Raw genomic sequence first — 14,709 nt, forward strand, 5'->3', positions numbered from 1 at the left:
AATAGGAGGATGTGGAAGAGGAATTGTAGAAAAGGAAAATAAATTAAATTTTCCCTTCTTTGATTTTTTTTTCGTGGAAAAAAATTTACTCTCTCTCTCGTCATCTTTTGATACCTTTTCATCAATATTATGTACACCTTTCCATCCCGCAGATGGTGCACGATGAAGCGAACCTACCGCAGATTATATTCACGAGGAAAGCGCGGAAATACAACAAAGAGTTTTCCTTCTTAAAGGAAAATCCTCCTTTTTATTTAACTTTGTGATTTTGCTATTTGAAAATTAAATTTTTAATGGAATACGATAGTTTTCCCTTCAAGTCTCCATCCGTCCTCATCATGTTCTTGTCACATATTTCCTCATTTTTCCATCGCAAACGTGCGAGCAGTCCTTGAGGGATTGCTGAAAATTGCAGTTTCACGTTGCGATTACTATCACACCCACCCCCACTCCCTCGGCACAGGATGATCCACATTCTTTCTACACCATCCTTATCCCCAAAATGCTTCTTGAAACGTGATTTGATTTTAATGCTTTTCCCTATACCATGCAGTTGCTTTCCTCATTTCTCCGGGGAAATTGTTCTTCTTTTGCGACTCTAAAAAAAAAGGAATCGCACCCCCACCCACACACCCCTTAGCTTCATCTCAACGGATCTTTTCGCAGTTGATGTGTGCATCCTTTTTTGTTATCGCACGTATGAGTTTTCTTTATAAAGTTGTATGATTTTTCAATCACTCCTCTCAACATAAAAGCTTTCACGAACTTTCTTACTTTCTTCGTACTTTTTCTTCTTTCGCGTTTATTTTTAAAAACATTTTGGAAGTTACTTGGAAATTAATTTTCCTGTGTCCTATAGAAGACGATTCTTTCTATAAATAAAATAAAAATCACAGCTAAAAGGAAGTATATAATTTTGTCAGTGGAGACGCCTGATTTTCTTTTTCATTTGAGGAATTTTTTTTTGTAAATTACACAAATTAATTTTGAGAAAACTTTTCCACAAAATGAATTTAACAAAAGGGATTAGGAAGAAAAGTTTCAGGATAAGGGTGACCCAATCAATATTTAAACACAATCAGATAACATGAATATTCATTGATAAGAAAAAAAGCTCGTTGATTTTTCTAATTCAAAAAAAGAGGAAAAGTTTGATTTGATTTTTCTTTCCTCCCTCTCCACCCACCCTTTACAAACCCTCTTTGAGAATGTTGAGAAGGGGATCTTGTATAGAACTTCCGGGGAGAAAATTTTCTTGTACAAAAGTCATTAATTATGGATAATTCAGGGGAGAGAATTGGCTAAATTTAGGCAAGGGGACAATCTCGCAAAGTTTAATGCCAATCAGCGACATGAGGAATGAATTGAAAATCCCCAAATTGGGACAAGTTAATAAAATCTCCCCAAGAGTAATTCAAAAAGGGAAAGTTTTCTTCCTTCATTAAACATTTATCCCCCCCCGTACATTGTTTGTCGCGCAAGTGTTTAAGGAACACGACATTGAAAATTTATCCTTGTTAAATTTTACCCGGAAAATCGTACAGAGAGGAGGGGTGAGGTGTGCAGAAAACATGGTCGTTAAATGATGCGGGATGGGGAGAGGGAAACCCTCAAAATTGATACTTGTTCGAAAAAGGTATGAGAGGAGCGAAAACATAATCTCTCCATTCTGCAATTAATCATTAATTTCCTTCTTATAGCCATCTTTTGCACACTTTTCCCCCTAGATTGGTGGGAAAAATGGTTTTCTTTTTAAGGTAATTGAAGTGGAGGAGAAAAAATTAATTACTCCATGGGGAAGAGGATGTTATATCAGGGTTTTATCGGTATACTTATAGCAACAAAGTACCTTGTGTATGAAATCAACAAGGGGATTGTTTATTCAATCTGAAGAAAAACTTTTTTTTTCAATTTTCTGATTTATCTGTAATAAATAATTCTTCTTAAACCAACAGAATTTTAAATGTTTTAAATAATTCTTAAGCAAGGTAAAAGTCTCTACAAAACTACCCCAATTCTCAGTATTCTCTAAAAATAACTTTAAAAAAATATCCTCCCGTGTGACTTCATTAGAAATTGTGAAGAATTCCCCAAAGAGTCCCAGAAAATTCCATGGAGTTTCTAGTACAATTTATCTCTCTGTAAACTACCACCCACACACCCTTGTCACCCCTTTTAGAATCACACTCAAAAAATATTCTTCAAAGTGATTGAGATTTTCGTATTTTCGTTTTCTTTTCCTCGTACGCCGTGATTCCTGTTTGAAATTCTATGAGGATGCTAGTACTCGTTTTCTCGAGATATATCGTGAATTGTGTGAAAATTGAGGGTTGGTGGAGTGTCACGAAAAAAACGTGGAGAAGGAAAAAATTGAAAAGAGAAACATGGGTGAAAAGAGTTTGACAAAATGAAAATCGCATTCAAATTCTCACCCCTTTTTTCCCATCTCCACACACAGAAAAAGACTTTTTCTTCCTAAAAATATATTTAATACGATCACGGAGCTTTTAACTACATACTTCCTTATGTACAATATTAGGTGATGGTGTGTACGTACAATTATTCTATGCCACCCATTCTTGCTCTGCAACACCCTTTCACGACGCCATCCTTGTGAGGACATCCTGCAGAAGGAGGCTTGCAAAGGAGATAAAGTGCAAAGATGGTGAAGATCCCACCCTAAATGGCTTGGTCGTAAAAATTCCACCCTCACACCCACATTCATCTGTCTTTTTGGGAGAAGGGGTGGACACGGAGAGGGGGTCATTCTTTCCCAAATTGGAAAATTGACCACACAGAGAATTCTGATGGGGCTAAATTTTCTTTTATACTCCCAATTTGGCATTTATGAATGGAACACGGGGGCGGAGGGGTTGTGGATGTGAGTGAAATTGAAAAAGAAAGAGGAAAATTATATGATTGAGTTTTCCCATTGCACGTACCATAGCGCAATTTACTCATATATGTGTGTGAGAATGGGGAGCTTTGCCCTATAAAACACCTGACACACACTCCACAACTCTAAAATACCCCATATCATGTTGGGGGTGGAGGAATTCCACATGTGAGATACGTAACGTACATATAGAAATATTGTCTTTGAGAGTATATTATTTTACAGCTCAGTGATTCTATAAATTTTCTAAAGAGCAAAATCCACTCAAGAAATGGAGCAAAATATTATTGAGAGGGTTTCACAAGTGGCTTCCTGGATGTATAGCATATGTGAAGAAAAATTGCAAAACGTCCCTCATATGATATACAATTTATATGATGGGAAAAATGGGAGAAAACTTTGTAATTTCATTTATTGAATTTCCATTTTAAAAAATATTTTTATTGTTAAAATTATTCTCATAAATCTTTTTGTGAAATTGTCTTTAAATTATTCATTGACCAATTTAGAAATGTTGCCAAATAATAATTACCTATATAGAAACATCTATAAAATACGCAAGAAAATCAATATAGAGGTGCTTAGATCTACCCGGCGTCTCCACTATCTTATTTTACTTGATTTCTTTTAGCTCATTTTTTACCTGGATATACTCGGAGATTTTTTGAACTTTTGTGATCAAATCTGACTTTGATACATTGAAAATCAGTTTATTATTTTTTGTTGATCCGGTCTTCGTCAGTAGAGGCTTTTCTTTTTAACCAGGAGTTAAAAGGAAAACTCAATTCTTCTTCCAGAGCTTTCGGCTCCCTCCGAGCTTTTCTCAATGACTGTGGTGAGAATTTTCTTTTCATTGATATTTTCCGAGAAAATTTTTTACGATATTTATATGAAAATTAATTTCCCAAAAGATCTAATCAAGCTTAAAAAGCTCAAAAACTTCAACAGAATCCTTTTATGTGTGGAGAAGTTCCTTTTGAAAAAAATCCCATATAATACATTTTCTTTCTATATTTCCTTTCAATACGAGAAAAGCGTGAAAAGTGGGTGGAAATTGTCGTCGTTCCACTTAAAATAAAATACTGATGACTCAAGAATGTGGGAATCATGTCGAGAAGCTGCATCATTCGACATTTCCCGCCCCCTCATAATCTTTTGGTGTAGCCATGAGGCAGTATGGGCGGACATGAGGATGGCAAAGAAGCAGAAGAAGCTTCTTGGGGAAAAGAGAGAAAAGTGTCGAAGAAAAGGGGATGTTTTAAATAAAAAGTGAAATGAAAGTGCTCAGTAAGCATTCAGTTTGGTCATCATTATTCCTACATATAGTATGTAATGCTATGTGCGGTGAAATGCGACAAAGGGGATGTTCCTGACACGAAGAATTCTCTCTTTTGAATTGTATTGAGGAATGGGTTGAAGTGGGTGGAAGAAGGGGGTATTTTTTTACATTGCGTGACTTTCTGCCACCGCACAGAAAGAAAAAAATTCGGGTGGGATTTGTCGGAAGAAGGAGCTGCGACTCTAAAATGCAAAATATCAAGATAAAGCTCTCAAACTGGGCTCACAGACTTTTCCTTCTACCACAGCATAGCACATGTGCTTCTTTGGGACCTTTTTTTTGTGGGTGGCAGAGAGACTTTTTGATTCCATTCAGAATCACATTCCCCGCACCCTCCATATAGTGGGAAGCAACCACCCTCCTTTCTCCCCCAACCCCAGGAAAAAGCTCCCATTGCGTATTATGTATAAAAAAAAAGAGGAGGATGAATGCGAGAAAGTTTTCATGTTTGAATGCGGCATTTGTGTGATGTTTACAACTTTTCACAAGTTTATTCGGATAACCCCCAAGCCCCCTCCCCCCATTCTCATGCGGTGAGCTTACCACAATAAAATTTTCACATAACTCTAGTATAGATATTTAGGTACATACAGCAGAGGTATACGCGCTGAAAAGCTTGTTGGGATATAATTTCTCACGTTAAGTCGTATTATTGCGCTTGTGAGATTTTCATCCGGAGAGACCATCCCCTCCCTCACTCCCATCCACCCCCATCGTTTTGTGCATAATGAATGAAGCCCTCATCGTGCCAGGCTAAATATTATTATACCAACAATTCCCATAAATGTGCCACAATTTTCTCAAGATCTCTCCATTCTGCTATTTCTCACACAGGCAAAAAGCTCGCTCCGACGTACATTCTTCAATTCAAACTTTTCATTCTTGGCGAAAGCTTTATGTATTATAATTGTGAACAAACTTCCGCGGAAATTCATGTCAAAAATTCAACAATGTGCTAATCCGTACAAAAATTCTTCTCTCAACAGCAAACATCTACATAATATTTTACATAATTAACATCCTAAGGAAGCACCTACTTACTTTCATAAATTAATTGCATTTTATTGTTATTCTCATGCACACAAGTTAAGTGCATAAGATCTTACCCTTGAATAAATCTTGTAGCGCTTTCTAGAGAGAAAATTTAATTAATTTAAAATGAATCATCAGACAAACTAAATATTAGCCAATGAAAAAGGAGAATAGAATGTCGTCAAAATAATGCTTTCAATCAATAAATTGAAATTTGAGTGGCAAATTCGTGCGGCATTTGTGGCACAAAACCACGTGAAGATTGAAAGATCAAATTAGGGCTCCGCACACAAATGGAAATAAACCCTCTCTGTGCTCAAGTGAATTAAATTGTAAAGGAACGTGAAATGTGTGGAGAAATTTGATAAATTAAATAAAAAAGAAATAAGGCAGACTCTTGAAGAAAGAAAAGAAAAAGAGGATCATCCAAATTGCTTCGTTAATGAAGAATTTGGCTCTTTGAATTCTTTTCTTCTGCATCCATTTTATGTGAGAAGAAAGAATGATGCAGTTGTGTAATTGGAAAGAAAGCATTCAGCAAAGTACCCCAGCACTGAAAGCTCAGGAATGAATGTGTGTGAAAAAATGTGCTGACTTGCTTTTATTTCTTACGCTGCTGCAATTTTCTTTTCTATCACACATCTCCCGAAACTCAATGCAATTTTAGCACAATGAAAAATCTTTAATTGGATACTTCATGAAGTCAATTTGGGGATTTTCTTTTTACTCCTCGCATTGCTGGAAGGAAATTGTTAACAATTCTCTTTTTGCTGTGCTTTCAGCATTTTTCTGTGTATTTTAAATTGTTTAATTGACAGAATTTTACTTTAAAATAAAACAGATTTTTTTGGATTCATTATTTTTTAACAAAATTTTACATTAATCATAAAATTAAATTATGTTGTAGAGGATAAATGCAACTCTCCAACTGAAAATAAAAAGTTTCTTTGAACACTGAAGCTTTCTTGAATTTGCAAAATCATTAAACAGTCAAAAATCATTATTTTCAAAGGATCAAAATTCCTAAAAATCACTAAAACATGTTTTTCTTACAAATATCTTAACGAACCGAATTCAAATTCAAATCACTTTGTCGCTCATTTAACACTTTAGCATTGTGGAGATTATTTTTTGCAACAATTTTCTTATTTTCTCATGAATTTTCCCATCTTGCTCAATCCCTAAGACTTTCCTACGAAATTCATAAAATTCCTAAAATTCACAAGAAGAATTTTCATTAAAATTTTCCTAATTTCCCTAAAGTCGCAAAAGCGCTGAAAAAGTCGCTCAGTTTTAAAGTGTTAAAAAAATTCCATCAAATTGACAGTAAGTGTTAACCAAATGTCAGATTGCTAAGATTTTTGCTCACAAAGAATAAATTTTTCTGGGAGAATTTTCTGTGAAAATCCATCTGCAAAAACATCGTGTTTGTGAAGTAAAAGACATCCCGTGTATTTCTTGAAGTAATTCCCATTGTGATAGACATCCGCCCAGACAGGATGGCATACAGAAAGATTGCAATTTTGCTGCTTGTCTTTGTTGGTGAGTACCATCAAGTTGGGAAGGGAAATTTTCGAGATTTTTCCTCGCCACGAGCAGGAGGGGTCACGGCCTGATAAGAGGGCACAGACAGAGCTGTGAGAAAGCTCCGGGAATACCGTATTCTGGGTCATGTTGATCAGCACGTCGGCATTTTATTGATTTTTCCACCGCTAATGTCGTCGGGGCAGGAGAGAAAGAAGAAAATGGAGAATGCAAAATGCAGAAGGAAAAAAAAACCCAAATTACGACGCAAATTCCTAAACCACGAGTCATTTTTGTCGGTACTCCGTCAGCTGCCAAGGTCCCGCAGCCACCCAATTACGGGGATTTTTTTATAGCCTGCCAGAGACACAAAAAGACGGGGGGAGGGAACTACCGTCATGGCTGATAAGCGAAGAATGTTGTTCCCGGCGCAAAAGTCTCCGGATCTCTTCCGGGAATATCTTCTTCTCAATTTCATTAGTCTGGCAATTTTTTTGTTTATTCTTTGGAGCTCAAATTAGCCAAATGTTTTAATTTCTGAGATAGCACTGGAATTAAATTTCACTGATAAAGCTTTTCTAATTCTTTTTTTTTTTGCAGCTGCTCAGCAAATTCATGGAGCGGACTCAAAAGCAGACACCCCCGTGGATCCTCCTACAAGCAGTACCGTGCAACCCCCGCCGGAAACAACGACTGATAAGACATCTACAACCACAACAACCACGGAGCCCACAACAAGCACGGAATCCACAACAACCACGACAACCACCACAACGCCTCCAACAACTACCACCACCACCACCACGGAGGCCCCAACAACAACCTCCACAGCCGCTCCACCAGCCCCCACACCCAAGCCGGGACCCCTGCCTAAGCCGGATATGGGAAAATGGCACTACAGGAACTCCACGACCAATCAAACCTGCATCATCGTTCAGATGGCTGTGCAGCTCAATGTCACCTATGCCCTTAAAGGTAAGTTCTAGCCTAAGATTTTTATTTTAACCCTTTCAGGTCCATTGGGTCGTACGCTGACCCAACAGCTCGATTTTAAAAATGTTTCATTTTCTAGTTATTTATTTTTTTTAATATTGAGTCTAAATTAGTACAAGACTATGTCTTTACAATCCCTGATCATTTTATGACCACAAAAGGACATAAAAAAATATTTTTATTGGTTTGCCCAATATTTACACGGATTTCTAACCTAAAATATTCACATAAATTCAATACAATTTTGATTTTCTGTCCCATTCACTCCTATTGAATGTAATGGTAAAAATGTTAGGTTAGAAATCTGGATGAATATTGGACAACCCAATAGTTCAATCAATTCGCTAGATAAGTCGCGGACATTGAAGGGTTAATACGAATAACTTCTTTTATTTTCCCATTTTTATTCCCAATTATTTTCTCAGAATAGTTTCACAAAAAGAATGTTTTAAGAAATTCAATTTATTACTCAAGTTCTGCCTTTTAGTTGTGATTCTTTTTTTCGCCTTTCCCCGTTTTATTCACTAAAGTAGTCTTCAAATCATTAAAAATATATTTCTTTGGTTGAAATTAAATGTATATAAAGCGGTTTTTTGATGAGTCAGACTCGCTACAAGTTTTGTATTTCTCACACAGCGAATTCATAGAGGGAATATCACATGATTTTGCTCTCTCTCTCTCTATTCATCACTCACAGAGCATTCCAATTCATTCCGATTACAGCATTAACAAAACAATTTCTTTCTTCAGAAAGAAAATCAAGTAAAATGAACCATCCCGCAGTGATGATAAGGGATGGTGGTGCCGAGTCACACGACGGGAAGAATTGGATGAATAAGAAAGCAAAAATAAAAAATAAAATAACCCGCATATTTGCGAGACTTATGATTGAAAATATCTCTCTCCCCTCGCGGCTCATGCGCCAGCGATAATACTGCATGAATAAATTGCATTTTTGCGCAAAGTTTTAATAAGAAAGTCTCTCTGTCACAAGGGAGCTACTTAAGCAATTTAATGCACTTTTCTTATCACTTATCGCTCGTACCCAAACCAACAATCACTGTCAAGTACGAAAGTCAACGGAAAGAACAAAGAAAAATGTCTTTATTGCGCATTTTTATTATGTTTAAGTTGTGATTTTTTAACGTTTTAAGGAGGGTTAAAATTGAGGTCTAATGTAGCATTTTTAATGGAGTTTTAAGGGAAAAAATAGTGTCTATAAATTACTTTTTTTTACACACAACTTCAAAAAAAAAGTAAATACTTGAGAATTATTATCAAGTTACTTTATGAGTTTTATTGTCTAAAAGGGGAGAATATCTGAAAAAAAATTAGAAGTTGTTTAATAAATTTATTTGAGAATTTTTGCGAGGCTTACAGGGGAGTAAAAATTATGAATTATTAATTATTGTTTTTTGGCGAATTTATTCAAAATCTGATGCAACAGTCAAGGGCATAGCTAGAAATGTGTTTAAGGGTTGCAGCTTTTGATAGTTTGGCATTTTTTGACATTTCTTAGTGATTTTTAAATTTTTTGTTTAATATTTTTTTACGTTTGTCATTCATCCTAACGTTTATCATTCATTCAAACATTTGACCTTTTATTGTTTCTTTTTTACAGTTTGACGTTCATTTTATTGATAAACTGTCTTTTTCAGCCATTGTTTTATCTTTATTCGTATGATTTGACGTTTATTAGCGTCTGACATTTCTTTGTTAACGTTTATCGTTCATTTTAGCGCTTAATGATTTTTTTTAACCTTTATCATTTCTCTTCTAAAGCTTACTCTAACAAGTGAACTATCTTTCCTATTGATTGACGTATCTTTTAACGTTTGACGTTAAATACGTCAGGTCGTTACTTTTTAATTTTTTTGTTATATTTTATCGTAGAAATAATTATTTTTGACCTTTAAAGAGAAACCGTAAAAGCTTTAAAAGTTTTTAGAGTGTTAAACCATAAACTTTTCCCCTCTAACTACGGAACTAGGAAATATTCGTTTTTCGTTTAGTTTTGTTTAAAGAACATTTTGAATGTTTTCAAAATATTTTTTTTAGTGTTTTACATTTTTTTTTTTCAAATAATCTGGAGCAAATTTATTAATTTTCTACGAAAGAAAATTAAAAACTTAACTTATTTTCTTTGCAATAGTTTGCCCTTTTTTGGAAGCTTTAAGACTTCATATAAATGCCCCTTTTTTGCCTCATTGCGAAGAATTATCTTTGAATGTCCTCTGGAGTGTATCCAACACATTTTCTCGTGTTTCAATACTTTTCCAAGGAAACTATCGAGTTGATTTGTTTTTCTTCTTAAACAAGAAAAAAATTGAATTACTTCCAAGAATGTTGAGAAATTTCCATTCAATTGATCTTGAAAGTCTTGAAAAGAACAAACTATACGTACAAGTTTTTTATTTTTAAGTGAGAAAAATCGATTTTGACTGAACAAGAGGTGAGGTGTTTGGGTGTGAGAAGCAATTTCAATTATTCAATTAACTCTCTCTCACTCGTGTTTGCTATTTTAAATACTACCTAAAGGTACCTTACAAAGCTAAAAAATCAATAAAAGAGGATTTTTTTCTGTTTTTCTTTTTGTTGAATAAAAAATATGGAAAATAGAGCCTTAAGCTGATTCTAAAATTGTCTCTCAAGTCATATAAGATTAGATCTGGTGGAGAGATGATCAATTTTGCAAGCTATTCATGCTCCCCGTGAGTCATGTTTGAAGGTGAAATTCATTCTCTCTCTCTCTCGTTCCAGACAACACTTTGAAGACTATTTTGTACAATTTGCCGGCAAATGATACAACTGTGGCCTCTGGATTTTGCGATGGTGAGAAAAATGTCCTCCAGCTTGTGTGGAAGAAATCCAGCTGGGTCAGCCTTACGTTCACCTCCAATAGTACAGTGAAGGAATACAAATTGAATGAGCTTCGATTTGATCTCAATGCATCGGACATTTTCCCAGATGCTCAAGGTAAACAAGATCAAACTTTTTTTTTGGCTTTTTTTTTATCAACTTTCGCCTTTCTAATAATTCTTTGCAGCTAATCAAACGCTGACATTGGTGCACAAGAAGAGTGAATTCACAACACCCATCACGATGTCCTACCACTGCACTCGTGCCCAGACGCTGAATCTCACATCGGCCGATGCCACCGAAGTCACCGTCCTGGGTCAGGCTCTTGTGTCTCGCCTCCAGCTCGAGGCATTCCACACACGCGATTCAGATTCCTTCTCAACCGCCAAAGATTGCGATGCCATCGACACACCGGACATTGTACCCATTGCCGTGGGATGTGCCCTAGCTGGGCTCGTAGTTATTGTCCTCATTGCCTACCTCGTGGGGCGACGTAGGGCTCAGGCTCGTGGATATTTGAGCATGTAAAGGAGCGTCGTGTCACGCAAGAGAGAGAGAGAGTGGAAGCTGGATTAGTCGCCCGTCATACCCTTCAAATAATATTTCATCCTCAATTGCTGGATTTTACGTTTTTCTTTCTTTTTTTTCGTCTTGAATATAACGCGAAAAGGCGTGTTTTTTCCGTCAATTTTAACAATAATAAAAAATCCCCGATTTAAATGAAAATGAGTAAATTTAGTACATATTTACCACAAAAGAGTTTAAAATAAAAATGATTGGATGCTGTAGGTGTAGATTTTTTAAAAGGAGTCAATAAAATTGGTTGGATTTACTGAGAGAGAGAGAGTAATTTTTAAGTATTTTTCATTTTGTTTTTGGGTAGTTTCTTGTTCCGGAAGTGATGCTGACGTATGAGATAAATATTAAATGGATGATTTGACGTACACCCTGTAGCTATGCCAAGGAAACCCTAAGATTCTAAGAAAACGAATCCCTCAATTTGCTGACAATCCGGACGTTAAAAAAATTAATTACTTACGTTTTAATCTTCAGCTTCAACCTATTCAGCGGTCTTTAAATTCTTCCTTATTCTTGACAAGAAAGATATAGTTTATTTTCCATTTGATGGAGAGTCTACAAAGACGCTGGAGAGATCATCCGGGAGCACTACATCTTCCGGCTTGCTTTTGTGACGCCTACAGGATATTTAAATCAATTTTTCAAAGAAGAAATTAGTTGATTTGCACAAAAAATATAAAAATAAGATACTTACGAGGCTATTGAGTGATTTTAGCTTGAATTTGTTTGGAAATAATTAATTCTTCAAGCTTAACCTCTAGGCCGCCAAGCGGGGTCGTTGAACGACCCCAGCCCTATATTTCGTGCTATAACTTAATAAATATAAAAGATACCATTCCCATCTTTTGGAAATAAGTTCTTTGGTTATCTGAGGAGGTTGTGTAAAAATTTCAGCGCAATCCGTCCACCACAAGAAAAGTTATTAAGGAAAATGTAGAAGAAGGGAATTCAAAAATTGGTGTAACGGCCATGCTGCGGAAAATTTCTTAGAATGAAGTTAGTCACATCATAAATGATATGGTTGAAGGGGGTTGAAGGGTTGTGTTTACTTTCTCACTTTACCTTCTCAGTGTCAAAATTATCGCGAATAAGTAACATAAACAACATAAAACATAATTAGAAGCATATAAGTGTGCAAAACAATAAAGAATATTCGAGAAATATTGTCATTTATCAGGGTGCGGGAAGTGAGGGGAATGTGGGGAAATGGTGAAAAAAATAGCAGTTGCAGTCAACTTCGTGGCAAATTTCTCAAGAAGAAATTGTGAAAAATGAGTGAAAAATGTTTTTCCCTAATATCTTCTTCTGCGTGTTTCCGGGTGGCGAATTTGTGATGCAAGGGGCAAGAGGACTATATAAGGAGTCTAAAGGTAGTGACCCGACAGTTCCCGGTTTTATAGTTTATGAGAAAATCGACTTCCTTCTTGGGGTCGTTCAACGACCCCACCTTGGCGCTCTAAGGAAGCTCCAAGGTCTTGGCGGCCAGCAGGTTAAATCACGTGAGAAGTTTTGTGATGAATCAGCCATCTTTTGGACTGCGTTGAATTTGGCGCCCTAAGTAGTTCCAGAAGCCACCACTACTGCTTCCCTCACATTGTCAGTTTTTCGCGATTTTCTCGCGTTTTCCGCCAATTTTTCCTGGGAAATTCTGCGGAAAATTGAAAATATAAATAATCAATTTAAATTTAAAGTTTTCGGCGGGCAAAGGCATTGGGAACGAGCATGGGAGAAACATGCCATGAAACGTCCATGATACACTGACCGGGAAAGCAGCGCCAAAAGGTCATAAAGTGAATCAAAAATCGCGACGTGAGCGCCGCACACGACGAAAGGTGGAAAGAAAAAAAGTCTTATCAGAAAGAATTTTATTTTTTTGTAAAAAAGGTGCGAAAGTGAAAATTCCCAGGCGCTAAATGCATCCATTTCGGTACAATTAGTGCTCGTGTGTCCACTGTGTCCGGCTGGCTTTGCAAGTTTCCGCGCGAGAGACAAGAGAAAAATGATTGTCTCGTGATCCCCGAAAAAGGCAGTCGAAAAATTCGCCATTTTGTGTTCTTGTTTTTTTTAAAATAATCACACAGTTTATTCGGGTTTTTCGTTGGTTCGCCGCTTCTTTTTTTCCACCTCCGTTCATCACCCTCATTTCACACACCGTACTTGTGCCCGCCCCAGCATTTGTCATACCCACCCTCAATCCGGGAACGCACAGCAAAGGGAAAAAGCGACGTGTGTCACCCTCTAGTTCCATCATTCTCACTGACTGGCCCCCACTTTCCGGGACGACACGCGGGGCTGTTACCGTGGTGTTTGTGTTATTGTGTGGATGTACCCCGTGGGACACATTGGACGACGACTACTCTGAGACAACAGCAGCCCCCGTGTTGTTTTGCCAAGGCCACACAGGGCGGCCCGCCAGGTGAGAACGAAAAAAACGACGTCGACGTCAAAGTTGGGAGGAGAGTCACGTCGCGGACGACAACCCCTTCCCATCCCGGACTACACGCTCGCGGAAGGGATAACTAACCGGATTCAGTGGTAGCCGATAAATACCCCGTGGGCCCCAATCAGACGGCGCCGCTCCCTTCCCCCCACGGACACGAGACTCTGCATGACCACGATATAAAATTGGGTCAATAATCAAGATGGAGCACCACAAACTGATTCCATTTCTGCGATATTCACTGGCACTTTTGCTATTTTTAGCGATTTCGGCACAAGGTATGTACTATTCATTTATTACTATCATCCCGCGAGCTTCCTCCTCCTCAGCCTTGCTTCCTTCCCTTCCCCATTCCCCCGTTTCTTTCTCTTCTCCTCCACATCCCGCAAAGCACGTGCGTTCCTTTCCACCAAAATCCATTCCTTCAGAAGAAATCTTTTTCTTGTATCGCGAAGGATAAACACTCTGTCTTGTGTCCGGGCAGCGTGTACTGCACATTTTCCGGAACTTTTACTCAGTCAGGATGTGTGAGTGAGTGGGTGGAGGTGTGTGTGTGTGTGTTGTCCCTGTTGTAGGTGACATCCTTATCACCAATTACTCTCTCTCAGTGTTGTTACGTAATTCTCGTTGGCATTGAATGCACCAGCGCGTGTCATTCGTCTCAGGGCCTCACCCCACATCCTCCCCCACCCCCCTTCCTTAGTTCATCGTTGGGCAAAAGCAGCCCCCCCCCCGCTTTTGTGGCCCCGCGCGGTGTGAGATTGACAATCATTCCAGGGTCGTGGCAAGCAAAAAAAAAAACCACTCCCAAGAGCCATCTACTAAACTACCTGCCACACGGCTCCTAAAAGCCACCCACCTCATTGTCTCCCCAATAAATTCTTCTTATCAACCAATCTCCGGCAACAACTACTGGGTACACACATAACTTCATTAGCTGTACAAACTCATATAGGCCAGAGATTAGGGTGCAATTCATCATTTTCCCACGAGAGATCCGTCTTGTTTTTTTTTCTTATCACAAATGCGCTCTTAAAAAAAAGCTGG

The 14,709-nt window shown here is 37.6% G+C and overlaps 2 protein-coding genes across 3 annotated transcripts in view; both read left to right on the top strand.

Annotated features, from left to right (window-relative positions):
• The first annotated feature begins 6,567 nt into the window (after positions 1-6,567).
• Positions 6,568-11,481, top strand: LOC129790568 (lysosome-associated membrane glycoprotein 1-like). The gene is made up of 4 exons (XM_055828129.1): positions 6,568-6,809; positions 7,392-7,766; positions 10,545-10,760; positions 10,831-11,481. Exons 1-4 carry the CDS (start codon positions 6,767-6,769, stop codon positions 11,169-11,171), a joined length of 975 nt encoding a protein of 324 aa, XP_055684104.1. The 5' UTR covers positions 6,568-6,766; the 3' UTR covers positions 11,172-11,481.
• Positions 11,482-12,981: 1,500 nt separating this feature from the next.
• Positions 12,982-14,709, top strand: part of LOC129790576 (basigin-like) — a 49,917-nt gene continuing 48,189 nt past the window's right edge. Inside the window, exon 1 of one of the 2 annotated variants that reach the window (XM_055828139.1) lies at positions 12,982-13,940. In XM_055828139.1, coding sequence (XP_055684114.1) covers positions 13,865-13,940 — 76 coding nt within the window. In that variant the 5' untranslated portion in view covers positions 12,982-13,864. The remainder of the gene's footprint in view (positions 13,941-14,709) is intronic. The other variant, XM_055828140.1, reaches the window with a different exon arrangement.

Source organism: Lutzomyia longipalpis, chromosome 2 (assembly GCF_024334085.1).
Source record: "Lutzomyia longipalpis isolate SR_M1_2022 chromosome 2, ASM2433408v1".
Taxonomy (NCBI): domain Eukaryota; kingdom Metazoa; phylum Arthropoda; class Insecta; order Diptera; family Psychodidae; genus Lutzomyia; species Lutzomyia longipalpis.